The sequence below is a fragment of the Sarcophilus harrisii genome, chromosome 3, assembly GCF_902635505.1.
Source record: "Sarcophilus harrisii chromosome 3, mSarHar1.11, whole genome shotgun sequence".
Classification (NCBI taxonomy): domain Eukaryota; kingdom Metazoa; phylum Chordata; class Mammalia; order Dasyuromorphia; family Dasyuridae; genus Sarcophilus; species Sarcophilus harrisii.
This window is the reverse complement of record NC_045428.1, coordinates 555,682,114-555,710,103: the sequence shown is the minus strand read 5'-3', so window position 1 is coordinate 555,710,103 and position 27,990 is coordinate 555,682,114. Positions and strand designations below refer to the sequence as shown.

Below are 27,990 nucleotides of genomic sequence, written 5' to 3'. Positions count from 1 at the left end.
TCCCAAACTTGCATGGAGTCCTCCCAGGCCAAAAAGGCTTCAGGAGCCCCCGTGAGGGCCGGAGAAGTGCCTCGCCAGGTCAGACACCCGGGATCCTGAGCACCCTGGCACTTTCCCCTGGCCCGTCAGCCCCTCCCAGGGCAGAGGAGCTCCAGGCACCCCACACCACCCGGGCACAGTGGGCACAGTTCGACCCTGGAAAGAGCTCTCTACCTGGAGGAAAACAAGTCTGTTTAAAAAAAAAGATCAGCCCTCCTCTTCCTGGAAATGCTTGGAGGAATCCCTTGGGACTCCAGAGCACCAGAGAAATGGGAAGCAGTCTATCTAGAATTTGACAAAAGAAGCTGAGGAGACAGAAGATTGCCAAATCATGTGTTAATTAAAGGAACTTTCATGGCAAGGGACCCTACCCCACCGGTGGGGTCTGGGTTCTCTGTTCCCCCCAACAGGGTCTAAATCCCAAGAGCCAAGTTGAGGCCAGTTCATTGCCGAGGTCCGTGCCCACCTATGCCCATCTTGGGGCATCCCTTCTGAGGCTCCCGAGTGCTCCACCGGGTTACAATGATTCCCGGGTCGACATCTCGGCTACCTCGATCCTGGCCCCGCTCAGGGCTGGCCTGCCAAGAGCCCTCCTCTTCTGGATCCAGGGGTGCCTCTGCTTTCACCCCTACAAGTGCATGTCCTCTTGTTCCTCTGCCTCCTCTTCTGGTGACTGAAGGTACTTCTCCTGGATTCCCAGCGTGCTAAGGGACCAGGGTCAAGGGAAGCTAGCCAGACAAAGGATCCCCCTCTCTCCAGAGCCCACCAGCAGGGGCCCACAGGATCTGGCTCCCGCCCATCCACGCACAGAACCCCACAGAAGCAGAGGGGCTCCCCAAAACTAACCTTAGGAACCACAAGCCTCCTGCGTTCCAAGAAGAATGCTTCGGGAACACAAGCTACAGAGCGCTACCCAGCTGGCTACCTGTCCTTGCTTAGAGGCGACCCTGGCTGGGGAGAAGGGGGGCAGCAGGACACAAGGGACAGGTGATGTTCTGAATGAACTTTGCTTCAGTGTAATAAGGCTTTCCAGTAACAGCACGGGCTGGGGGTGGCTTTGAAGGCGTGTACCTCCCCGACCAGGTGTCAGACTCAGAGGCAGGGGGCATCAGTCTGTCTTGGATGGCTCTTGCCTGGCTCGGGACTGATAACTGTCCATACCATACATACAGGACCATACATACAGGACTGGGGAATATTTCACTTACTCTACAATCTGGGGCCATCCTGTTTCCCCTCCTGTCTCATGTAACCCTGTTTCCCTCCTCCTCTGGCCCCTCTGCTTCCTGCACCTCCTGCCAGGTGCTCCTACTCCGGCCCCTGCCCCAGGAGGGGCCCCCCTGCCCCATTTCCTCAGTTCAGGAAACCCCTCCTGAGGCTGCCCCAGGAATCCCCTGGTCCGGCTGTCTCCCCTTCTCGGGCTTCACGCTGCTCACCCTTGTCAGCACTTGCCTCGCATCTTCCTGGGTCAGGTACCTGGGTCATACCTGGTTTCTGACCCACTGGGATGCTAGAAGCCAGGAGATCAATGAAGTCATGGGCTTGGCTACTCTCTCTAACCCGGGTGGGTGCTTGGGCCCTTCCTCAGGTCTAAGCTCTATGAGAATCAGGGCTATCCTGGCCACACTCGCCCTCCCCTAGGACTTGGCCCAGCGTTCTGTGCAGCATAAGAAATAAACATGTATTATTGTGCTCTGCAAAGGACAGACCCTGTGCCCAGCTCCTGGCCCCATCTCTCCGACCCCCAGGGAAGCCCTCCCGGTCTCTGCAGCACACACCCCAGCCCTGCCGTTCTACACACCATGCAGTTTTCTCCCTTTGGGGCACATAGGTCAAGGTAACTACCTGCCCCTCACAGGTGGAGTCATTCAGCCCAGAGCCCTGGCAGGGATAAGGAAGGATACGAGGTAAAATGGAAGTCAGCTCCCACTGCCGCAGACATCATGGCCTCCAGACTGCGCTGCTCAGCCACCCCAAAGCAGTAGCCGTTGGCTTTGTCCACTGCCTGCAGCACCCGCTGGACACTTTCCTTGTCCTGGAGTGAGGGAAGGAGAGGAGAGATGGAGCAAAGACTGGAGGTCACAACATGACCCGCCCCTTCTGGAGTGGCCTCTCCCACCCCAGTGAGCTCACCATTCCCACGTACCTCATTTTCCCTCCCAGTGCCCTCTGCTTGGCAGCCCAGACAAAGCTCAGGAGAGCATCAGAACCCTGTCCCTCCTGTCCCTCTTCCTATGTCCGACACTTGTTTTCTCTCTGGCCTAGAAGTTTTCTCTCTCGGCCTGAGCCCCAGTCCCACCACTCCTTGGCTTCCTCTGCACTGGGAGGGCTGCACCCTGTCATTTCTGGAAGGTCTCTTCCAGCTCTAACAGGAGATCCTGGGCTGGCTTTGGTCCGAGGCTCCGTCTAACCCGTGCCGGATTCTGACCACCAACAGAGAGCTCAGACACGGGACAGGAAGCTCGCTGCTCTATAGTGTGACAGGGATCCCTCTGGGTTCTGAGTAAAAGGCCCAGCCCAAGGCAGGAAGGTCCCCCCCCACCTGGATATTGAGAGGGATGAAAGAGACCAGGCTGTAGTCTTCAATCAGCTGCACCAGCTTCTCATTGAGCTGTCGGTAATGACGGAAGAAGGGGTCTGAGGCCAGGTGGTCGAGCAGATAGGAGAGGTCCAGAACTTCAGTGTAGTAGTCGAGATTGAAGGCTGTGGAGAAAGGAAAAGGCTTTAGAGGCGGCATGATGGAGAACCCTAGGGAAAAGTTCATCCTGGAGACCAGAGGCCAGTGTCCATAGAGGCTAAAGTGGAGTAGCGGAAGCCCAACTGTAGAAAACAGACAAATTTACAAACATTCAGAGGGTCAGAGATTTAGAGCTGGAAGAGACTTCGGCTCCAATGAGTATTGCTTGGTCAACGTGACAGGCACTGGGCTAAGCACTGGAGAGACAAAGAAAAAGCAAAACCAATTTCTACCTGCAAGGAGTTCACATTTGAATGGAAGAGGTAGGTACACCATGACTGTACCTAGTTCTAAAACTCTTTCTTGGCTTGGCAGAAGATCCTTCAGAATTCAGGGGTTATCCTTGTGATTAGCCATGATCATTTTACAAGTAAGAAAGTGCTGATTAATTCTCCCACTGTGCCTCAGTTGCCTCTTCGACAGAATAAGCAATTGCACCGAATAGCCTTAAAGGTCACTGCCAGCTCTGACACCCCATGTTCTCCTGCATGGCACACTCCTCTTCTGTTCTCTGATTAGGCTTTCCTCTAATTTGGATGGGAGGTAACAGTCACCAATTTTATCCTGTTGTTCTAAGGGCAGCCCTTAAGCTTCAAAAAGTCTCTGTGTCAAGTAAGTGGGGATCTGCCCACTGAGCCTGGGTGTCACTCTCTCTACCACCTTCAGACATTCCTAACACATCTTATATTGGCCTTCACTTGGTCTGAACTCAAGTTCCCCGAGTCTGTGAGCCTGTCTTCACACAATAACTAATTCTCTCCTTCCTTTTGATCACTTAATTGTCCTTTTCTGGACCTTCTCCATCTTGTTTATATCTGGAGGCACAGATTCAAAGTCCTGACAATTCCAGATTTGGTATAACCTTAAATGCCGAGTCACATCTGTATCAGACCCTTAAGCTGAGTCAAACATGAAGCCATGAGCAGCCAGCCTTATTCTGTAGCCTCTAGCCAGGGTAGCACCACTCCCTGACTATTTCCAAGCTCAAGAAGCCATAGATTTGAGACAGGGAGCTTAAGAGACAATCTAGTCTAGTTTCTTCATTTAAGAATAAGGAAACTAACTTATTCTTAAGAAGTGACCTGTCCAAGGTTACAGTGGGTTCATCGTAGAACCTAAATTTCCTTATTTCTGGTCCTGTGCTCTTTACCCCTACACACCATCCTTCCTTTAAACAATTAGGGCTATATCTAGAGACCTGGCGATTCAGAAATTTGCTAAGATGTCTAGAAATACTGTCTAACAAGCCTATAGAGACAGGACAGAAAGAACACTAGTCAGAGCAAATCCTGGTTCTGCTACTTTCTGCTGGCAAGACTTTGGCCGGGGCACTTAAGTCTCTCTGGGCCTGTTTTCTTCTTTCTGAAATCCCTTCTATCTTAATCTAATTGCTCCTTGGACTCTTAGTCCAAGTTACCTCCTCATCACACGCCCCTTGGTTCAATACGCACTTAGCTCTCTACTCCCAAGATATATTTGAAAGCTATCTAAATGCTAGTCATCACTTTCCTACTACTAAGCTCTACTCTTGTTTTTCCCAAACTTCAACTTCCACAAACCCTTACCTAGCTTCCCAAACTGTTCAATGAGGTCCATCTTGGAGAGGATGTTGACATGGGGCAGTTCTACATGCAGCATGGTGGACAGGGAAGTACACAGCACAGAGATGAATTTGGCCGGATCTGTACAGTAGTGAGAATCCACTAGGTGGGCAGCAGTCAGCTGAGAGAACAAAGTAAGGCAGAAAAGTCACAATTCAGGGCCTCTTCATTCCAAGAAGGCTATTTTTTTAAAAAAAATTGGTTTGGATCTCTTCTTTCTAAAAATAAGGATCACCAAGATTTTTTAAATGTTTGTAATTTTAATATTCTCAGATTAAGCAGAAAAGCCCTGAGAATTGTCTCAATCATTAAATCGGGGGCTCTTAAGAGCTAAAACTTTGTCTTATCTGATTGAGGCTGCCTGGAGTAGGGGCCAGAGCGAATTAAAAAGAACTCTGGGTTGACAAAAATAATAGCTAGCACTTACAAAGTACTTTGCAAATAACTCAGTGGACAAGGATCTTAGGAAGTAAGTGCTATCATCATCAGCCTTATTTTAACAGCTAAGAAAACTGGCAAAGATTTAATGACCTGCCAAAATGACCCGTCATATAGTAGAGCTAGTAAGTATCCGAGGGCAGATTTAAATTCGGGTCTTGTTGACTCCTGATCCAGCGCTCTATTGATTGTGTCACCTCGCTGCTTTAAGGGGAGGAAGATTCAAGTTTCCACTTCATATCCAGCATATAACCAAGAGAAGCAACTTTCCCTGTCAGCCTTTGTTACTACATACAGTAGTAAAACAAGCCGCTTGATCTACATGACTTCCTTCTTCCCAATCTTGCTCTAATTCAGGCCTCCTCATCCCCTCTAGAGCAATCTTAAATGAGCAAGGACTTATTATTAAACAGTGTCCTGCATTGTGCTAGAGATGTAGAAGAAACAGTTCCTGCGCTTACAAGTTTACATTCTATCTAGGGGAACAAATAAAAAAAGTTTTAGACGTACAAAGTAAAGATAAGGTTTTGGGGAGGAGGGACGGCTGGGAGAGGGAGGAGGGACGGCTGGGAGAGGGAGGAGGGACGGTTGGGAGAGGGAGGAGGGACGGCTGGGAGAGGGAGGAGGGACGGTTGGGAGAGGGAGGAGGGACGGTTGGGAGAGGGGGCAGGGATCGGTAAAATTCTTGTGTTCCACGTGGCAAGCGAACTGAACTTTGAAAAAAAAAGGCAGACATCCCAGGCTCAAAGATGCAGCTTCCAATGGGTACCAAGAGAACACGCGCCTCCTGAATGACCTCACCAACTTGCTCATTACCGCCAAAAGGACCTTAAGATGCTTAACCTCGGGAGCCGGGAGGGTCTTTGCTAAAATAAATGATGAAGATAAGGCTGAAGTGCCCCTCGGGACTCTCAGCTGAGAGGGAACTTAAGGGGTCATTTGAGCCGAACAATTCGTTTCAGACGGGACACTGCGGGTGCAGTGGCGCCAGAAAAGCCCGTTCGTGTTTACGTAAGACCGCCCCCTAGAGCACCCGGCAGCTCCCTGCAGCCTGGAGCACGTGCTCCGCCGGGGCCGGAGCCACATTTCCGGGGCGGGGCGGGGCGGGGCTCACCCGGAAGCCCCAGCGGGCCAGCTGCGCGAAGACGCTGCGCAAGGCGCCGTGGTGCGTGCACAGTTCCACCTGGCCCGGGCAGTCGAAGAGCAGGTAGTGGCCGCGGAGCGGCGCCAGGCGGTCGCGCAGCCAGTCCAGGTTGGCCTCCAGGTACTCCATGCAGTACACGAGGCCGCCGTTGGGCCCCAGCTTGAGGGCCTCCATCACGTCGGGGAGCGTCACCAGTTCGCCGATGTCCACGGCGCATGCGTACGGCGTGCCCTCGTTAGCCGGGTCTAGGTTGACCACGGCTACTCGCCGGCCCAACCCCGCCAGGAAAGTGCTCATGCCCAGGCAGTACGTGGTTTTCCCCGAGCCCGGAGGCCCGATCACCGCTTGTCCAAAAGTCGTGGGTTCGGCCGTGGCCGTGGTGGCCGTAGTGGCCGTGGCCATAGCCGCGATGACGGCTCACGTCCCGTATGGACAACTCGAGATCTCCCCCCTGAGGCGGCGACGTCGGCTCGAAACTGGACGCGCCTCCCGGAAGTCCCGCCTTCTCCGTTCGGCGCGTTTGCGTACCACGCATTTTAAAGGAAGCGCGCGGGAACGTCGGCGCCAGTTGGAGGAGCTGGCTGGGGAGGCGGGCGGCCGCTCTGGGGCTTTACCTGTAGCGGGAGAATGGTTGCTAGAATTGTAGTGAGTACTTTCTGAGCGGCCACCAACCTTCTCCGCCTCGGGGCTCCACGGAGAGGCCCCCGGGGCTTTGAGAGAATCTCGAATCCCCCGCCTTGGCTTTGGGGGTAAATAGAGCTTTGTGAAGCGTCTTGATGTAGTGTGGGAAGTTCCCCTGGTAACGTCAGCGCGAATTCAGATCCAGTGCTCCCTCAGGCTAAGCCGCGCGAGGGGGTTTGGATGTTGGGCAGGGCCCTTGAGAACCTTTGACGCCTATTCGGGGTTTTCTTGACAGAGATACTGGAGAGTTCGCTTCATTTTACAAATGAGGAAACTGAGGCAGGGTCACACAGCTAGTAAGTGTCTGAGGTTAGATTTGAAATCTTTCAGGTTGCAGGTTGGCAGTGACTCCACCCACTTCACTACCTAGCTACCACTAACATATGGAGGACATTTATTTTAGTGAGTTTTACTTCATATCGGCTTGATAGATGCTCTCTTGAGTTGCTGTGCTCCCCAAAAAGCTGTCCGAGGAGCTTCTCCTTATATGTGGCTAGCAAGGCTTAGGCAGCCTTGGGGAAAATGCGGAATCCAGTGTTGAGCCTATATACTTTTCCATCTTCAAAAATCTGGGTCAGTTTCACATGTGCTACACATGAAAATGGAATGTTAGACATTTAAGATAAGACTAAGCTCTGTCCATACTCACAATTTTACATTAAAATCTTGAGTCTTAGTGACAGCATTTTGAGCCCTCTTTATAAAAATAATAAATCTTGATAATGGAGTAAATATTTATTATTTTATTTTTATTTATTATAATAACTTTCTATTGACAGAATTCATGCCAGGGTAATTTTTTACATTATCCCTTGCACTCACTTCCGTTCCGATTTTTCCCCTCCCACCCTCCACCCCCTCCCCTAGATGGCAAGCAGTCCTATATATGTTGAATATGTTACAGTATATCCTAGATACAATATATGTGTGCAGAACCAAACAGTTCTCTTGTTGCACAGGGAGAATTGGATTCGGAAGGTAAAAATAACCGGGGAAGAAAAACAAAAATGCAAACAGTTTACATTCATTTCCCAGTGTTCCTTCTTTGGGTGTAGCTGCTTCTGTCCATCATTGATCAATTGAAACTGAATTAGGTCTCTTTTTCAAAGAAATCCACTTCCATCAGAATATATCTTCATACAGTATCGTTGTTGACGTATATAATGAACCAAGGGTTCTGTTCATTTCACTTAGCATCAGTTCATGTAAGTCTCTCCAAGCCTCTCTGTATTCATCCTAACAGAGTAAATATTAAGCTGTTACTGTATTTCAGGAGTGGGGTGTGCTATGCATTGGGAGTATAAAAGAGGCAAAAAAATTAGTTTCTGCCCTCAAGAAGCTCACAATCTAATTGGGAGAAACATTGAACAAATATGTAGGGAAAAATTCAATGCAGATTAAAGAGGAAATAAAATTGAGAGGGAAGACATTAGAATTCAGAAGGGTTGGAAACAATTTCCATAGGAAGATGGCTGGATTTAAAGAAAGGTAGCAGGTAGAAATAAGGAGAAAATGTAAAGAGGCCAGAGATGGAAAGTCTAGTTTGTGGAACAGCCAGGAGGCCTTTGTCACTAGTCTGAACAGTTCATACTGGGGAGGATGTAAGAAGAAGACAAGAGATATGGGATAGGGGAAGACAAGAGCTTTGATTGATAAAAGTGGATTTTACATTTGATGGAGATTATGGAAAACTAGTGGAGTTTATTGAGTAGGAGAAGGAATGATATGGTTGGACCCACACTTTAGGAAAATCATTTTAGTGGTTGAATGAAGGATGGATTAGAGTGGGGAGTCATTGGGACAGGCAGATTCACCAATAGGTTATTGCAATAATCCAGGTATGAGGTGACTGTGCCAGAAGGATTGATGTTGTCAGAGAGGAGGGGCAGATTTGAGAATTGCAGCAAAGGGGAAATTGACAAACTTTGTCAACAGCTTGTATATGGAGGGGGTGATTGAGAGACAGTGAGGAATCCAGGATGGACTCCTAAGTTGTGAACCTGAGGGATGGGAAGATGGTGTTGCCTTCTAGAGCAGAGCTTCTGAAAACTTTTTCCTTGCAACCCCTTTTGGCCTGAGAAATTTTTATGTGATCCTAGATATATGGGTATGTAAAATAGATATGCAAATAAAATATTTACTAATAAGTCATAATTTCATGACCCCTATATTCTTACACCCTCTTCCCCGCAATGGAATTGTGACCCACAGTTTAAGAATCTGGGCTCTGTAATAGAAAAGTTTGGGGATTGGAATAAGAGTTTAGGGATGAAAGATGAGTTAATTTTGGGCATACTCAGTTTAAGAAGTATACTGGACCCTCAGTTTGAAGTGTCTGAGAAGCAATTGGGGCTGGGAGATTGGAGGTTAGCAAAGAGATGGGGCAGGAAAGATTTGAGAATCATCAGCATAGAGATGGTTAAGCTCATGGCAGCTGAAAGTGAAATAATAGAGGGCCTAGGATTCTATGGGATACCTATTATTAGAGGATATGATCTGGGTGAGGTTCCAGTAAAAGACCCTGAGAAAGATTAGTCAAGATAGAATTAGGAGGGATGTCCCAAAAACCTAGAGAGAAGAGTGATCAGCATCAAGGATGCAGAAAAGTAAAGGAAAATAAGGATTGACAAAAGGCTGTTAGATCTGGCAAATAAGATGTCATTGGGAAATGTTGGAGAGAGCAGTTTTGCTGAAATGATAAGGTCAAAAGCCAGATCGCAAAGGGTCAAGGGAGTGAGAGGAAAAAAATTGGGAGTCACCTGTTGTAGATGGTCTGTAGAGGCAGTGTAGTATATGGGATAGCTGGTCTTCAAGTCCAGCTTCTGACCTAGAGGTTGTGGGACCCTGGCACTTTAGCACTTAGTGCTTCAGGTACCTCAGTTTTGCAGAAAGGACTGTAGAGGAAGGACCAGTCCCTATTCCTGCCTTTGGTCTTCCATCCTTTATTTGTAAAAAAATCGGCCCTCTCGTTTAGCCAGGTGTGTATTTCTGCCAAGCTTTAGCAAAACATTTATTAAGCAATTACGAGTTATAGGGTTGGGATACTTCATTAAGGTAGAGCCAAACACTAGAGGACTCACTTGGAGATTGGGGATGTTTTCCTTAGTGAGACCAAGGAGAGAGGGATTGGCATTTGGAATGAAACAAATAGGAATTATTAGTCCTAACAGATAGTAGGTGGTTTTCCTTAAACATTTTTTAATGTCAGGAACTATTGTGAAGAAGTTTGTTTCTTGGGAAATTGTTGGAATCTTTACAAACTGTTGTCATTAGAGTTGATAGAGACAATAATGATCTAATTTGGCATGGTTCAGTATGATTGATCTGGTCCTACCAGGAGATGTTATGGGCCAGAACTTGAAACAAAGTACTAAATACAACAGATTGAAACAATGCTTGTGTTCACACCTTTAGAGAGCTCATATAAGCAAGAAGTATTTAAGTACTCAATGGAATTCACAAGTTTGGGAGATTTCAGGGTTTAGTATGAGATATTCAAGTTTACACCTCCCTTAATCTCTCCCTTGGGAGGAGTCAACCTTTGGGAGATCATATATATAGAGGAAGCTCTTAGAGCTTCAAAGAAGTTACTTTGAAACGTCAACAAGAGTCGGAGAGGAACACTCTGGGAGATATGGAAGCCCACAAGCCCTCTCTCTGAGGCAAGCGAGATTCATTGCATCTTCTACCTTGGTGCTGGCTGGAGGCTGAAGAAAGCAGAGGCAAAAGCAAAGGACAAAGCTGCAAGAGCTCTTAGAACCAAGCAGAAAGATAGGCCTCTAAGAAAAACTAACTGGGCTATATTGAAGGACACAATAAAAGATCTGAACTTTTAGCACCTGGCTGCATTTGGGTGATTATTTACTTGTAACTGAAACTAAGGCTGCCTCCAGAAAACCTCCCCAAGAAACCTACAGCCAAAGAACCATCATATATTATTTTAAAGAAAACACCAACAGGAAATGATTGTCAATGTAAATTATAAATAAAAAGGAAGAGGACACATGCTAAGCATTTGTTTTGCTGATTATATTATCAGTTGATTCCTAACTTTACCATAAGTGCCACTTGCCTCCCAAAGACCCCTGACCAGTGGGCAGATATCTACTTGAAGATCTTCAGGGAAAGGTAGTCCATGCTATTTCTGGACAATGCTAATTGTTCTGGAAGCTTTTCCTATATGAAACCAGTTTGTATGTCCCACCTACTCTATTTTTTCCACTTTAAACTATCCCTGGTCCTACAGCCAGATCTCATATGGAGTGGTGTCCAGGCCTCCATCTTGTCAAGATCCTTCCTAAAGTGTGTTTGACAGGATGGAACTGGAACACAGTTCCCCAGGAAAAGTGCATGAGTCCTTTTGACCTCACTTGTTTAGCAAGATTCTTCTCCTAATGGAGCCTATTTGTAACGCGGAATTTATTCAACTTCCAAGATCTTTTTCATATGAGCTACTCTATCTATACTTCCATAATTTTGTATTTGTATAGCTTAAGCAGAGGACTCAACATCTATCCCTAATAATTTCACTTTAGATTTGTCCCAGTCACTCAAACTAGCGTACATGAACCATTAGCCAGTTGCTGTGCCAGTATGGTTCACTTAGTAATTATAATTGAAACAGAATGTAAGCACATAATTAAATTTCATATGACAATGTGAGAAACATTCAACACTATTTCGGATAATATCTTCAAGAAACTAATTTGTGTTTACTGGAATATCCAGACCCTCAATGAGTTTTTCTTTCTGGGATCCTGGAATCTCTTTGTTTGTGGCTGTTTAAGATCCAATGAGAGGTAAAATGGGGTTGAGGACTCTTAATTAGAAGCTGTGGGGAGAGGCAAATAGGTTCCCTCCTTGAAAATGGAAAACAATTTGGTTATACAGACAAAAACTTTATTCTGTTGTGTGTCTGTCTGCCCTTCACAGAAGGATTAGTAAGTAGAATGGGCTCAGGCTGCCATGTCCACTCCTATTTGGCCAGCACTGTATGCAGGAAAAATCTGGCCTGGTCTTGACAAATGACACCTTGCTTCAGAGGACGAAGGAAGGGACAGAGCCAACACTATTACCAGTGTTCTAGGGAAGAACCCAGGCCAAAACCAAATAAGAGATTAAAATCCATAAGGAAAAACCACCAGAGCTGAACAGCATAACAAATGGTGTTTTTTAAAAAATAAATAAAATTGCAGTCTTGAGGTAGCATATGGGAAGGAAGAGAAGTGAGAAAGCTGACTGGTTCCCAGCTCTCTCTTGCCATTCTCTTCTCTGGGAAAATCTGGATCCTACAGCCAATCACTCCCTTTGGCCTCAAGAACAGAAAAGTCAGGGAGATGCTGTGATTCTCGCCACCATGTGTGGCATTCCTGTTCCAGTCACTCAGGATCTGATGAGTTGTGGGAAAAGCTGTCCAGGTCTGAGCCTCTCACAAAGGTCATATCTGCTCGGAACTTCAGGCTGGTAGGTGGCTGGCGTCGAAGCAGGTCGTCACCCTGGTCCTGAGCAAGGGGTTCATCATAGATGGTGGAGATGAGCCCCAGGCTGGTCCCACGTGGTTTCTTAGGCTGTCCAAAAGACTGCAATTTCTCTCCATGGTATCTGAGAGAGAGAGAGAGACCCTTGGTTATATTATAATGAAACTAGGGAACCTCCAGCTTCCCCATCCTAAGTAGGAGGGACATGGGAAAAGTCCCAGCATTTGTCTCGACAAATGTATAAATAAACCAAAATTGTGTGGACAAATCCCAGTCATCTGTGCTCCTTGAGTGGTCCCCAAAGTACTGTCAACAAGGCCACACAAGATAAGCTAACATCGCAACACTTGTATTTCATTATAAAAGGTGCTAGCACTTTTATCCACATGTGCAATAGCCCAGAGAACATGAAATATAAAAGAAAAGCAGCAATATAACTTATCCAGGTCTGTTCCTCCCCAATCTCGACCACCTTGAAAATGAGATGAATGAATGACAATAAGAACAGTTCCCTTTTCTATTTTCTCCACAATAGTCCTGTGAGGCAGACAGAGTAGCTATTTTACAGATGAGAAGACAGACCTTAAGAAGGTGACTTCTAAGAAGTACACAGACCTGGTAACTGTGTCAGGACTCAAATCTAGATCATATGACTGCTTCCCATCCCCCTACTAAATAAGTACCTGTGGCCATCATGACCAGCTCATTAGGGAGGGATCAAAGCGGGGGATGTGTGTGCCTTTAGCCCTTTCTGCCCTAATGCCCCTTAACTCCAGGGCATTTGATTGGGCCACAATGGGAGCAACAAGGTGACTGTCAGAATTATGGCTGACACAGCATCCATCCATTCATTCTGACTTTATCATTGCTTATCTTTTCAAATCTTCCACAAACTCCATGACAAGAAAGTACACCAGCTCTCTAGCTTCCTACTCCCAAATCAGCAAGCCCAAACCCTCCAACCCAAGCTGTTGGAGCTAAGGAATTCTCAAGAGCTGGGAAGGCTGGGAGCTAGACAAGCTGGCTTTGCTGCAATCTCAAGCACACTTACCCTAATCCCCGCTTACATCTGGGATTCTGCCCATCATTGTCTAGGGCCTCAGCCACTCCTGAGCAGTTACTGCCCAGGCCTTGGCCCTCAGCCCAGCCTTGTCGCTCCATCACCTTCCTTCCAATACCCTGGAGAGGAAAGAAGAGTCAAGGGCTTTCCACCACAAATGAAGGGAAGTGGAGAAGAGGGAATTGAAATCTGGATTAAACATTAGGCTCACCTTTGTGTGACGCTCAAAGGAGCCAACTTGGTGGCTGACCACAGAGCTATCCTCCAGGCCATCACGAAGTCCCTCAGCCCAGCCTTTTCGCTCCATCACCTTCCTTCCAATACCCTGGAGAGAAAAGAACAGAAGTCAAGGGCTATCTAGCCACAAATGGAGGAAATTGAACTGTGGATTAAACATTAGGTTCACCTTTGTGTGATGCTCAAAGGAAACAACTTGGTGGCTGACCACAGAGCTATCCTCCAGGCCATCACGAAGTCCCTCAGCCCAGCCTTGTCGCTCCATCACCTTCCTTCCAATACCCTGGAAAGGAAAGAACAGGAGTCAAGAGCTTTCCAGCCACAAATGGGAAGTGGAGAAGAGCAAAATGAAATGTGGATTAAACGTTAGGCTCACCTTTGTGTGATGCTCAAAAGTGCCATCCTCCAGGCCATCACGAAGTCTCTGTTCCAAGCGCATCTGGACGGAGTCACGAGCATCTTTGTCTCCACCATCTAAGAAACCAGAGCCTAATTTAGGAGGGGGCTAAAATCCTAGTCAAAGATACATTCAGTACAGAGATGGGACTGAGGCAGACAGCTTTCCTGGCACCCAGTCAGGGCTAGATTCCTCTCGTTTTGGTTTCCATTGCATGTTTCGATGACCTCTTCCTGATCAGACCAGTAGGTCCTTGAATGCAGGTAGTGTCTCACTTCTTTAACTTTCAGACTAGGCTACACTAAATAACAAAGACTGTGTATCTTCCTCAGTCTACATGGGCTTCCTGAGATCAAAGTTGTATTTTCCCAGAAATACAGAAAGAAAGCCCATTGGGCTTCTTCAAGGGAGTAACTGTGCCTGTAACCAGACCAGAAACTCCCAGAGGGGAATGGAAAAGTTCTACCAAACTTCAGGCCTCAGTCTGTCAGAATGGGGACGATTCTCAAGGATGGGACCATTGTCACCCTAAAAATCTGAGTTTGGGACTGTTTCTTTTTCCTCCTGCCTTTTCTTCTAATATCTGCCTCTATTTCCTCAGTTCCCAAAGAGCATTTATTTTAGAAATGTAAAGATTAAAGACCAATAAAATCATAAAAAGACTACCTACATGGTACTCTTTCACTTATTCACCAAATCATGGGGAAAGAGGACAGCCTCCAGCTCCACACTCATTCCCTCACTTCCTCTCTGATTCCATCCCACACTAAATAAGGTAGAAAATTGGGCTGGGGGAAAGGAGATCAAGGAGGATTGAAAGTCACCCAAGGACAGGACATCTGCACCCCAGAGCCATGCCTGGCCAATTACCTCGATCATAGTATATGCTCATATCCACGTCCCAGTCATCAGCTGTTTGCTCATCAAAATCTGCAGGGACAAGACACAAAGGAAGACATTTTCAATTTCCATGACTTTCCATATGCTGCTCCTTATGCCTAGAATGTATTGCCCTCTGCCTCTCAGAATGCCTGCCATTTTTGAGGGCAGGACAGGGGAGTATATCTCTGTGCTATTTTTTTTTTTTTTTTTTAAAAGCTTACTGATGTTTTAAAACAAAAACTGCTGTGGCTTCCCAATCACCACCTCTGGACCCAAGTAAAAGCCTCCCTTGGGATAAAGGTAAGCTAAACAAATAGAAGCATTGACCATGTCTGGGAATACGTACTCATTCCACATCTATAGCCTATCATGTTGCTGTCAAGAGGAGCAAGGTGTGTCTCAACATTGGTCCTCTGCAGTTGAGACTGGCAGATGCACTGATGTGAGCCACACTCTGTCGTGGTCACCATGCAGATTGTTTTTCTGGTTCTGATTGCTTCATTTTGTATCCATTCATACATGGTGTCCCAACTCTGAATTCCTATTTTTGGTTTCAGTGCTTCAATAATGTCTTATAGATCCATACACTATGATTTATTCAGAAATCTCCCAACTAAAGGGCACACGCTTTATTCCTACTTCCTTGCTACCATAAAAGAGCTGCTATAAAATTACCTATAGGTCCTTTTTATGTCTTTGCCTTTCTTTTATTATTATTATTTTTTTTTTATTATAGCTTTTTGTTTACGAGGTATATGCATGGGTAATTTTACAGCATTGACAATAGCCAAACCTTTTGTTCCAATTTTTCCCCTCCTTCCCCTCCATCCCCTCCCCCCAATGGCAGGTTGACCAATACATGTTAAGTATGTTAAAGCATATATATTTAAACAGTTATTTTGCTGTACAAAAAGAGTCGGACTTTGAAATAGTGTACAATTAGCCTGTGAAGGAAATCAAAAATGCAGGTGGACAAATAGAGAGGGATTGGGAATTCTGTGTAATGGTTCTTAGTCATCTCCCAGAGTTCTTTCGCTGGGTGTAGCTGGTTCAGTTCATTACTGCTCTACTGGAACTGATTTGGTTCATCTCATTGCTGAGGATGGCCAGGTCCATCAGAATTGATCATCATATAGTATTGTTGTTGAAGTATATAATGATCTTCTAGTCCTGTTCATTTCACTCAGCATGTCTTTGCCTTTCTTGGGATAACTCTCGATTGTTTTCGAGAATGGTTGGAACCACTGAAACAATTCACAATTTACCAGCAATATACCTGGCTTTCTACAGGCCCTTGGTCTTTCAGTTTTGTTTCCTGTCATTGCTGCCAATCTGATAGATGTATTTCTCATATTACTACTGATCTGAACCATTTTCTCACATAGTTGTTGAGGTTGTGTTGTTCTTTTTGCAGAAATTTGAAAAATGACATTTTGGGAATAGCTGCATAATTTGCAGTTATGAAATATTACTTCATTGTAAGGAATGACAGATAAATTCAAAGAAAAAATGGGAAAACATGTATAAAGAGATACAGAATTACAAAAGCATTACTAAAAGATACTTTCTTCAACAATGCAAATTAAAAAAAACATCATTAAATGGCAACAAAACTGGTCAAATACAGTGGACAATGTTGACACTAAGTTGTTACCAAAGCACAAATGATAAGTTACAAAGTTAAAAGACTGCAGTCTCATAATGGACCCAGAAGTCCTTACACTGAGCTGCCTCTGAGATCCCTGAGCACTCAATATTCAGAGAAAGCAGCTGCAGCATTGGAGAACACAAGGCAGAAGCAAACCTAGCTCAGAAATTCCCTCCAGAAGTACACAGAACTTGGCCCTGACACAAAATCCTAATTCAATAAATAATTCTGGAACAATAAACAAAACAAACAAAAAGACTCCCATACTAAAGAACTACAATGGAATCAGACATGCCCAAAACCCAAGCTTAGAAGAAGAGAATGACTCCACATCTACAGAAAAATGCCCAGACACAGGACTAAATGAAATGAAGAGGTTTTACTTTTTTTTTTTTTAAATAGTTAAATGATTTTTTAAATGAAATGAGATAGTGCTATAAACGAAAGAAGAAATGAAAACTTTGGAAGAAACACTTGGAAGGAAAATTAATTGCTCAGTTCAAGAGATTCAAAACCTTACCCACATAAGACTTTGAAAATCAGAATGAACCAAACAGAAGTTAATGACTCCTGAAACAAGAAATATTGAAGTCAAAAAACTAAAAAAATTAGAAGAAAATGGAAGGCAATTCATATCAATAACAAATAGAAAAAAATTGGAATCTATTGGAAAATAGATTGACAGGTAATTTAGGGGGCAGCTAATTGGTGCAGTGGATAGAGCACCAACTCTAAAGTGGGAAGGACCCAAGTTCAAATCTGGCCTCAGACACTTAACACTTCCTAGCTGTGTGACCTTGGACAAGTCACTTAATTCCAATTGCCTCAGCAAAAAAAAAAAAAAAAGAGAGAGAGAGAGAGAGAGAGAGAGAGAGAGAGAAAGAGAGAAAGAGAGAGAGAGAATGAGAATGAATTTAGGAATCATTATACTACCACAAAACTGTGACATATACCTTCTGCCCTCCCCCCCTCCGCCTCAAACCACCCTGGACATATTTCAAGAAACCATGAAAGAAAACTGTTCAGATTTATTAGAACCGAAGAACAACATGAAAAGAGAATTGTTTCCTAAATGAATCCTTGTATCTTGCTCATTCATCTTGCCATGGGAAAACTCCCAGGAACACAATAGACAAAATCTAGAGCTTCCAGACCAAAGAAAAAATAAGCTTCTATAAGAGAGTAGAGATCTTGGAACAGAGTATTCCAAAAGGCAAAAAAGATAATATCTGGTAACCAAGAATAACCCACCAAAAGTGGGTATAATCCTAGAGGGGAAAGTATGCCTTTTTAATGAAATAGAAGATTTCCAAAAGATTCCTGAAAAGACCAGAGCTGATCAAGATTTTGAAATAAAGAGAGGAAAAGGGGATGCTACCAAAGAGAGGCCTATCTGCACTGATGGGGGAGTTTGCCCGCATAAATGAAATCACCTATCTAGACCAAAAAGGAATTTTACATTCTTGCTTAGTGGTTTTCAAGACTATACAGTCATGCATGTTTGTATCTTTTTTTTTTTTAAAGGCTAGCCTACTATGTCAAAACAAAATGTATTTAAAAAGTAAAATGTACACGGTAGTTGTAAGTAAAGTGTAAAGGAAGCGTATCAAACAGAATCCCCTGGGAGCACTTAGGTGGTCAAACTGAAGTTCATGGGTATCCAGGTGACAGATCCATTCCTCTGCTGCCTAGGGCCCCGGTGGAATTACATCCAATAGGAGAGAAGGAATATTGCCTTGTGGCCAGAAAACCTGCGTTTCATACCCAACTCTATATTTTGTGGCCATGTGATCCTGGGCAGAGGGATTGTTCCTCTCCAGGCCCTGCACTAGGATGCCATAACTGTCCTATTTTTTCCATGGGAGTAGTAACATGAGGGTCAGATGAGGTAATGACATACAAACCCTCTGCATACTATAAAGCATTGAAGAATTGTGAGCCTCATTACCTCCTTCTTCTTCCTGCCAGTACTGAGCATCTGTGTAAAACACGAGCCCAGAGCCACCTTTCTCCCATTTGAGCTCAATCTCTTCCTCAAAAAGCCGTTCTGTGGTGCGCTCCTGGCCCGTCACATCCTCATGCAAGGCTTCGTGTCGCTCCCACTCCTCACACGTGTCATTGTCCTGAAAGAGAAGCAGGGGGAGGATTGAGCTGCTCTTCTGGCCACAGGGTACCCTCCAACAGGAGGGTGAAGGGGGCAGGGAAATTGGGCCAAGGCCACGAAAAGACTAGCTTCTCTCAGAGGGACTGTCTGGCCTCCACATCTCTCCTGACACCATATCACTTGAGGGTTCAAAGCTGGGCTCAAATCCTCGCCCTGACATTATTAATTATATTATCTTGTCATTGTTCATTTGTGTCCAATTCTTTGTGATTTTCTTTAGGGTTTTCCTGGCAAAGATACCATACTGGTTTGTCATTTCCTTCAACAGCACATTTTACAGATAAGGAAATTGGAACAAACAGGGTGAAGTGACTTGCCCAGAATCACACAGCTAATAAGTATTTGAAGCCAGAGTTGAACTCATGTCTTCCTGACTCCAGACCCAGCACTCTATCCACTTTACCATATAGCTCTCTTCACATTACTTTATATAAGTCACTTACTCAGCCTTAGTTTTCTTCTCTGTCAAGTGGGGATGAGAGCATTTATACTACTGACCTTACAGGATGATTGTGAAGAGTACACTTTGTAAATCTTATAGTGCTATAGACCTATGAACTATTATTATGGATTCAGCTTTACCTTCCAATGTTCTGAAACATTTCAGCCAGGCTGGCCCTAAACCGATTCTCATGCATACTACCCGTCTCATTGTCACCTCCAGGTCTTTGCTCAGGCCATTTATTTATTGCCTTTCTCATTCCCCTTATCCAATTCTCCCTATTCTTTTTGATCATAATCAAAATCATAATCATGATCAATCAAATCAAATCATAATCTACTGACATTTATATAGTGCCTTAAGTTTGCAATGTGCTTCTTACATTTTTTCCCCTGAGAGCCTTTTCAAGATACCACCTGAAGTCTTCCTTCACCTATCACCTCAGCCTATTCTTTCTCCTTGTACCCAAACTCACTGCCATTATGGTACCAATATTGGTCTAAGCACAGCTTGTACTAGTTGCCCAATTCAGGCTTGGGGATAGGTGACTGTCTTTAAGGATTTAGAGGGTTGTTATCATACAGAAGAGAGATCAGCTTTATTCTGCTTGACTAATTTTTTAGTCTTTTGACTTTAATATTTCTTGTTGTCTCAGGAAGTCATTAACTTCTGTTTGATTCATTCTGATTTTCAAAAAGTCTATTATGTGAAGGCTTCAAAAAGCCTTCAGTACTTTTAGGAACTCTAATTTGTTCTGTGTCTGGAGCAATAGATGGAGGCCATAAGAGGCAGATTTAGATTTGATGTCAGGGAAAGCTTCCTAACAATCACAGCTTGTTCTAAAGGGAGATGAACTGCCTCTGAAGGCAGAAAGTTTCCAATCATTGGAGCCTTCAAGCAGAAGATAAAGACTCCTTATTGAGGATACTTCCATTGTAACTGGTAAATGATGATTTCAGTACCCATTCTGTTGGTAACTTCTGAGCTCCCTTCCTTCCACGTACTGGTTCTATTTCATTAGGCAGACCAGAAGTTTATCGCCCATTTAAAATCAGTTTCCTTTTACCCTCGTTATGGAAAAATAAAGTATGGTGGTGAAGACAGAAATCCGGATAGTATGATATACAAAGACAGTTGGACTTGGGAATCAAGAGAGCTGGTTTCAAATCTCTAATCACTCCTAACCCTTACAAGATGGATAACAAGAGAAAGTCACAACTTATTAAGGTCTAAGTTTCTTCATTAGTAATTCGGGGCCAAGTGGCTCAGTGCTTAGAATGCTGGGTTGGGAGTCAGAAAGATCCATCTTCTTGAGTTGAAATTTGGCCTCAGACACTTACTAACTGTGTGACCCTAAGCCAGTCAATTTACCCCGTTAGCCTCAATTTCCTTACCTATAAAATTTTAAAAATAAATCATAAAATGAGTTGGAGAAGGAAATAGCAAACCACTCCAGTATTTCTGCTAAGAAAACCCCACATGGGGCCATGAAGGGTCAGACACAGCTGAAATAATTGAACAATTGTAGCATCTACTTCAGAGGATTATTGGAAAGCTCAAATCTTAAAAGTGCTCTATGCATATAACTTATTATTATTATTAACAATAATAGAAATCTGTAACTATGACAGATTGGGCAACTTGTTATACTGGAAAGAGAATTCTGAGAATTAAGAGGCCTGACTCCACCACTACAAAACGGGAATATTTATGCTTGTACTGCTGAACTCCAGGACAGCTGTGAGGATCAAATCAGAGAATGTATATGAAAGCAAATGGAATTAACTCATACTAACAGTGATAATAATAAATGACTAGGCCTTTAGTGTGGTCAGCCAGGACATGACAATGTCATTGAACTCACATCATCTGAATGAGACTCCTCTTCCTCTTCTTTTGGCCCTTCTTGGGTTCCAGTTGTGATGGTTGTGGGCAAGGCTCCTTGGGGGGTTTTGGGGATCTCCTCCCCCTGTGCTGTGTACACCAGCTCTTCCTGATCGACAGTCTCTGAGTCTTCATACTCAAAGGGCACATTGCCGTATCGCCGGGAGGAACCTGTCTTGGGGAACTGCAGCTGCAGCTGTGTAATGATGCGAGGGGGTAGCCGACAGGCTCGGATCAGCTCTAAGAAGATACGCATTGGGGTGCCCACGTTCCCATTGGGCATCAAGGCTGGAGGGTTCAATTCTGGTAGCTGTATGAGGTCAGCCAGTGTGAAAACTTCACTTGTGGTCCTTCTCCTATGCAACTCCTTCCGGGTCTTGAAAGGAAAGGGATCAACACCTTAAAGAAAGAAAAGAAAAAATCTTGAAACAAGCACACAAATAATTGTGTATAGACACGTGAACAGAATGAACTCCCACATCCACAGCTCTGAGTTAAGAGATTGCTTTTAAACCCCTTGGCTGGACTCTCTGTACCTTAGGCATGTTGTCAGATGGTTGGTGTGCCTAGCCTGGGACCCATTTACATCATGGCTCTACCAACCATGTGAAGTGTGTGACTTTGGCCAAGCTACTTATCCTTGACAGGTCTCAGTTTCTTCATCTGAAACATGAAGAGGTTGATTAAGACAAGCTGTAAGATCCCTGCCAGCTCTATGTGGCCCATTGTGGAGCTTCTTAAACTTTTTTCCACTTGTGATTCCTTTTCATTTGAGAAATTTTTACATGGACCTGGGTATATAGGTATATAAAATATGTATATAAATAAAAATTAATGAATCATAATTTTGTGACCCCTCCCCCCCAATCAGTTACGAGATCCCATGTGGGGTCACAATCAATGTTTAAAAGTTGGAAGATATTATAAGTTCTTTTGAAGTCCAAATGAGATGCCACCTCTTCCATGAAGATATCTCCAGGAGATTTTTCATTCCATTTTCCCTGTACCTGTCCTTTACACTTACCTGCTCTGTCATGTATTAGTTATGACAATATATGTCTTTTGAATTAGATTGTAATTTCTTCAAGAATGTCTATGTCCTACTACTATTTTTCTTCCCAGTGTCTACTATAATCCCTTGAGCCCAATAGTAGATTGTGTGTGTATATGGGAGGGAGAATTAGGAAGAGATCTTTGACCTTATGAGAACATTTTTTTTCTAAACCCTTGGCTTTGCTGAAGATGAAACCAGGTTAGAGAATGAGTGGCTTGTGAAAGGTCACTTCATGAATTCCAGTTTTATTTTTTAATGAGTCTATGGAATTCTGTCTTTCCATGGAGAGAGGGGGTGAAATAAAGCTTCCATTTCTTTCTGCCACTTACCCTAGTTAAGAGGATTTATTAGAGAAGTGATGAAAACTAGATTAGTGTTCATTAGCAGGAGAAAATAGGAGGAAAGAGTCCAAGAAAAGACCTCTAGAAAAATGGAAGCTCACCTCAAATCAAAACTTAAAATTTTAAGTGGAAATCTATCCTGGTTTGGTTAGTATTATTTGTCTTCTTATTGGTAATTCTTCTGTCTAGAACTAGAATACTATCCTGGTGTGCCAGGACTCCCGTTTACTTGTGTTCTAAGACACCAAGTTGACAGAAGTATAGGATTAAGAAAACAGAGCACCTCAGTACTGCTTTTCCACAAAGTCCTTCTTGGGAGTATGTTGTAGGGGGAAAACTGGATTTGGAGGTAGAAGACCAAGTGAAAATCTCATTTTGATCACTTGACCAATAAGTATATAGTAAGCACTTATTTTAGAGTCATTGTGCATTTGTACAAGATCCTTTCCCCTTTCTGCACCTCAGTTTTCTCATTTGTAAAATGTGAGTAATTGGGTTAGATGACATCCAGGGAGGCTCTTACTACTGTGATCTCACAACCTCATTTTTCTCCCTCTTCCCCCCAAAGCCTAGAAGGCATTCTTTCCTTCTCAGACTCTTATCCTCGCTGGCCTTAAGTCCCAATTAAAATGCCATCATTCACTGGAAACCTTTCCCAACTGCTCAACCCTAGTGCCTTCGGTAAGTATTTCCTATTCATCCTCTGTACAAACATCCTTTGTTTTGTAGCTGAATCGTGCCCATCTCTTCTCAGACCTGTGAACCGCACCGTCCTTGGGCTTTTCTTGGCAAAAAATGCCAGAGTGCTTTGTCGATTTGTCGAGCTCCAGAAGATGAAGGCAAACAGGTTAATGACTTGCTAGATTCTGAGGCTGAATCGAACCCAGATCTTCCAGACTTCGGGGCCCGCTCTATTCACTGGGCCATCTACCTGTCCTGTACATAGCTGTCTGTAGCTTGCCCCGGATGTATTTGTTTGCATGGTGCCTCCCTCATTAGAGCGTAAGCTCCTGGAGGGCAGGAACTGTGGCCCCTTTTTGTATCGCCGGAGCTTAGCAGAGGGCTTGACACACGATTGATAGATGGACTAGGCGTCCAAGTCCTAGGGTCTGAGGAGGTCCTTACCTGCCTCCTGCACGGGGAGCCGGAGCCTGCGGATGCGGCAGCGTCCCGGCAGCCAGTTCCCCTGAGAATCGAGCCAAGGGCGGCCCGAGTACATGCGCAGGAACCGCTCGGCCTGGGCCGGCCCCCGCACCGAGATCACGCAGCAGCAGGTGGAGGGAGGGGCTGCGGCTGAAGGCAGAGCAGGAGCCGCCGGCAGATCGGAGGTCTGGGGCGGGGAGGCCGGGGCTTGGACAGGCGCGGGATCGCAGGCTGGGGCTGGGGGTGCTGAGCCGGGGGCCGCTTCCGGGGCCAGAGCCCGCTCAGGTCGGTGGCGGTAGTGGAAGCAGAGGAAGCCGGCGTCGCGGCCGCCGCGCTGCTCTCGGAATTGGCTGAAATAGTTCCTCAGTTGGGCCGAGCGCAGGCCCGCGGGGATCCCGCTCACCACCAAATACACGGGAGCCGAGTTCTCAGCTACCACCGCAGCAGCACTGGGCGCCGCCATCTTGGATGATCACATGACAGGCCGCCTCGGGATCTCGCGAGAGGAAGTGGTGAAACTAAGAGGATGATAATTCAGACCGCGATTTGCGTCACTTCCTTGATCCAGGAATCCGAGATCAGTACCCAACAGCCTCGGAAGGGGTCAAGGTCTGGACTGGAGCGCCTCCTGCAGGCCGGGAAACATCGTCCAGGAAGCGGCTCCACAGACTCCTTCCTGGAAACGCTTCCTTATATGTCAAATGGGCTCAGGATTTCACGCAAACTTTCGTCCTCTTTTTCACCCGAACCAGTCACCTTCTAGTCCTGCGGGGCCGCCGGGCCGAGACGGGGGCCCTTGATCTTGTTATCGTCATTTGCTCCAGCGCTTGGGGAACGGCTGACACGAGGGCCCCCGGAAGTGGAACAGGTTTGAAGCACGTGGTCGGGCAGCTGTCAGTCGCACTTCGCTTTAACCAGCGCCTTGAGCCCCCGTCACGGAGTTCCTTCCGAGTGGCGGGTCCAGAGCAGATGAAGCAAAAGATCCTTCACCGCCCACAAGTAACTAGAAAGGTTCTCCAGAGACACAGCGATCGAGGTGCGGAGTGCAATAGACTTTCCTAGCGTCTAACCCCATTAGCAAGGAGGAAGTTAGTAAAGAAACAAGACTCGGTCCGGACGGACTGGGAGTCGGCGAGGCCCGAACTTAGTAAAGAAACAAGACTCGGTCCGGACGGACTGGGAGTCGGCGAGGCCCCAACTTAGTAAAGAAACAAGACTCGGTCCGGACGGACTGGGAGCCGGCAAGGCCCCAGCTTAGTAAAGAAACAAGACTCGGTCCGGACGGACTGGGAGCCGGCAAGGCCCGAACTTAGTAAAGAAACAAGACTCGGTCCGGACGGACTGGGAGTCGGCGAGGCCCCAGCTTAGTAAAGAAACAAGACTCGGTCCGGACGGACTGGGAGCCGGCGAGGCCCCAGCTTAGTAAAGAAACAAGACTCGGTCCGGACGGACTGGGAGCCGGCGAGGCCCCAGCTTAGTAAAGAAACAAGACTCGGTCCGGGACGGACTGGGAGCCGGCGAGGCCCCAGCTTAGTAAAGAAACAAGACTCGGTCCGGACGGACTGGGAGCCGGCGAGGCCCCAGCTTAGTAAAGAAACAAGACTCGGTCCGGACGGACTGGGAGCCGGCAAGGCCCCAGCTTAGTAAAGAAACAAGACTCGGTCCGGACGGACTGGGAGCCGGCAAGGCCCCAGCTTAGTAAAGAAACAAGACTCGGTCCGGACGGACTGGGAGCCGGCGAGGCCCCAGCTTAGTAAAGAAACAAGACTCGGTCCGGACGGACTGGGAGCCGGCAAGGCCCCAGCTTAGTAAAGAAACAAGACTCGGTCCGGACGGACTGGGAGCCGGCAAGGCCCCAGCTTAGTAAAGAAACAAGACTCGGTCCGGACGGACTGGGAGCCGGCAAGGCCCCAGCTTAGTAAAGAAACAAGACTCGGTCCGGACGGACTGGGAGCCGGCAAGGCCCCAGCTTAGTAAAGAAACAAGACTCGGTCCGGACGGACTGGGAGTCGGCAAGGCCCCAGCTTAGTAAAGAAACAAGACTCGTCCGACGGACTGGGAGCGCAAGGCCCCAGCTTAGTAAAGAAACAAGACTCGTCCGGACGGACTGGGAGTCGCAAGGCCCCAGCTTAGTAAGAAAGACTCGGTCCGGACGGACTGGGAGTCGGCAAGGCCCCAGCTTAGTAAAGAAACAAGACTTGGTCCGGATGGACTGGGAGTCGGCAACGCCCGAACTCAAATCCCGGCCCCCAGAGTAGTCTGGGATTCTGCCATCTCAGTCCTTATTTGCCCTCAGTTTTCTCTCCTGTAAATGAGGGTATGTACATAGACAAAACTAGGACAAATAATACCTCTGCTCAGCTTAAAACCTGAAACAATGGAGGTGCGGGGGAAATGCACTAACTCAGAAAGGAGGTCCCAAGTCCCCAAACCATTAATGACACTGCTCTGTGACCCGAGATACGTCACTTATCCCCTATGAACTTCAGTCCTCACATTGGAAAACGAAGGAGTTGAACTAAATGGCCTCTTACATAGGTTTTACCAGGTTGCCAAAGAGTTTCATGTCAGAAGATGATTTGCCCATTTTTCATTCTATAATCCCAGGCTATATCATGACACTCTGAGCTCGGACAATCATCAGATACTTTAAAGTCTAAAATTTTAGTCTAAAGTTTAAAATCTTTTTCTTACTCAGTCGAAACTCATATCAGTTATGGACTCTTAATTTCTTTTGACTCATAAACTCTTTTAAAGCTTTGAATGACTAGATTGGGTGCCTTTCAGATCTTTCTAGGAACTCACATAGGCGTCTTCAGAGCTATCAAGGCTGAAATTCTTTTCAAACCTCATAATGGCAGTGATTGCCATGGAAATCAACTCGATATTAAGGCTGAAGAAAGGTACAGCTGGTAAAGCTGGTCTCAGTTCCCAAAGATATTTTATTCCTTACATTATAGTGCATTCATAACTCTCTCTGCCGCAATCAGAGCGGCTTCTCTTTTGCCTCCTCCTTTACCTCAAAAACTGAAGTTCTCAGCCCCATTTTTTCTTTGTCTATTTCTCTAATAGGACTCTAAGGAACTAAATGAGAAAATTAGTGATACTTTTGGCCTGGGTTCTTTTTTTTTTTTTTTTGTTTTTTATTTAATAGCCTTTAATTTACAGGATATATACATGGGTAACTTTACAGCATTAACAATTGCCAAACCTCTTGTTCCAATTTTTCACCTCTTACCCCCCCCACCCCCTCCCCTAAATGTCAGGATGACCAGTAGATGTTAAATATATTAAAATATAACTTAGATACACAATAAGTATACATGACCAAAACATTATTTTGCTGTACAAAAAGAATCAGACTCTGAATTATTGTACAATTAGCTTGTGAAGGAAATCAAAAATGCAGGTGTGCATAAATATAGGGATTGGGAATTCAATGTAATGGTTTTTAGTCATCTCCCAGAGTTCTTTTTCTGGGTATAGCTAGTTCAGTTCATTACTGCTCCATTAGAAATGATTTGGTTGATCTTGTTGCTGAGGATGGCCTGATCCATCAGAACTGGTCATCATCTAGTATTGTTGTTGAAGTATGTAATGATCTCCTGGTCCTGCTCATTTCACTCAGCATCAGTTCGTGTAAGTCTCTCCAGTTGGCCTGGGTTCTTACTAACAAACCCAAACGAGACATGACTGAAACTTATGTGAACATGGGTGAGCTACTGGACCTCAATGCTATCATCTGTCAAGTTGGGAGGTTGGACCAAATTGAATCTAAATTAACTATAATTTTCCACTTCTGACAGTTTATATTCTAGGATCTCACCTAGACTCTAGATGTCATATTCTATTTTTATAAAATGCTTTTGCTGGTGGTGATGAAGATGACGATGATGAATAGAAAGATGAGGATGTTTGTTTCCCAAGCACTCCTAGACAAAGCTGACTCAATTTTAATAACCTAAGTCTTTCTCCTCCCCTGCCTGGAGTTGTGGATGAGTCAGTTCCCTAGCTTGGAGTTAAGAGCAATGAAGTCACTGAGGAAATAGAGTCAGGCTGTAAATGCTATATGAGCCGACTCTATAGCCCTTGACCCCAACTATGACTCAAACCTGTCTTCCTCCTATGAGCCTAGAAGAGACTGGTGTGTAAAATGATGTCATCTCTGCCTTATTCTTAGAAGCCATATCGCTAAATGGGTGCTTGGCAGTATATCACTTTTTTTTTTTCACAGCATCCTTAGTAGAAAGTCCTAGGGCTCTCTGGGATTCTATGCAAAAGGAAAAAGTCCAATCCTAATACAAAAGGGGAGGAGAACAATTTTACAAGGAAACAGAATCAGGAAGTAGACACAATTATGTACACACTCATGCTGAATAGAGCTAACCTCATCACTGTTGGGGTAATGGAGTATGAGTTGGGAGGGGGGAAGAATAAAGTAAAGAAAATTGTGGGGTTAGGGAAGACTCCTAAAGATCATGAGTGTTAGGGCCATAGAGAGGAATGATCTGTTCTTGAGAGGGACTTATTCAGTATCAGGATAAGCAACAAGCTTGGGCTCATAGGTGGGCAGGAAAAAAAAAAAGTTACTAGCTGCCTTTTTCTATTCTTGCTGAGTAAA

The 27,990-nt window shown here is 45.4% G+C and overlaps 2 protein-coding genes across 2 annotated transcripts; both read right to left on the bottom strand.

Moving 5' to 3' along the window:
* Positions 1 to 358: 358 nt before the first annotated feature.
* On the bottom strand, positions 359 to 6,466 carry GPN2 (GPN-loop GTPase 2). The gene is made up of 5 exons (XM_023499857.2): positions 5,930 to 6,466; positions 4,342 to 4,498; positions 2,582 to 2,742; positions 1,944 to 2,074; positions 359 to 743 (listed from the first exon to the last, which is right to left on the bottom strand). Exons 1-5 carry the CDS (start codon positions 6,359 to 6,361, stop codon positions 668 to 670), a joined length of 957 nt encoding a protein of 318 aa, XP_023355625.1. The 5' UTR covers positions 6,362 to 6,466; the 3' UTR covers positions 359 to 667.
* A 4,053-nt stretch (positions 6,467 to 10,519) lies between these two features.
* GPATCH3 (G-patch domain containing 3) lies at positions 10,520 to 24,348 on the bottom strand. Its single transcript, XM_023499837.2, has 9 exons — positions 23,352 to 24,348; positions 20,812 to 21,230; positions 18,290 to 18,464; positions 14,682 to 14,741; positions 13,791 to 13,888; positions 13,584 to 13,697; positions 13,389 to 13,502; positions 13,169 to 13,296; positions 10,520 to 12,241 (listed from the first exon to the last, which is right to left on the bottom strand). The coding sequence occupies exons 1-9, from the start codon at positions 23,830 to 23,832 to the stop codon at positions 12,019 to 12,021; spliced, it is 1,812 nt and encodes a 603-aa protein (XP_023355605.1). The 5' UTR covers positions 23,833 to 24,348; the 3' UTR covers positions 10,520 to 12,018.
* Positions 24,349 to 27,990: the final 3,642 nt, after the last annotated feature.

Bases quoted from the DNA above. Each gene is read 5' to 3' on its own strand.
- GPN2 (XM_023499857.2), bottom strand. From the start codon at position 6,361: ATGGCCACGGCCACTACGGCCACCACGGCCACGGCCGAACCCACGACT. The intron at 2,743-4,341 runs GTAAGGGTTTGT...CTTTCTCCACAG, and splicing joins TGAACAGTTTGGGAAGCTAG to CCTTCAATCTCGACTACTAC. The intron at 2,075-2,581 runs GTGGGGGGGGAC...CCCTCACTCCAG, and splicing joins TCATCCCTCTCAATATCCAG to GACAAGGAAAGTGTCCAGCG.
- GPATCH3 (XM_023499837.2), bottom strand. From the start codon at position 23,832: ATGGCGGCGCCCAGTGCTGCTGCGGTGGTAGCTGAGAACTCGGCTCCC. The intron at 13,503-13,583 runs GTGAACCTAATG...TTTTCTCTCCAG, and splicing joins CCTTTGAGCATCACACAAAG to GGTATTGGAAGGAAGGTGAT. The intron at 12,242-13,168 runs GTAAGTGTGCTT...TCTCTCTCTCAG, and splicing joins AGATGTAAGCGGGGATTAGG to ATACCATGGAGAGAAATTGC.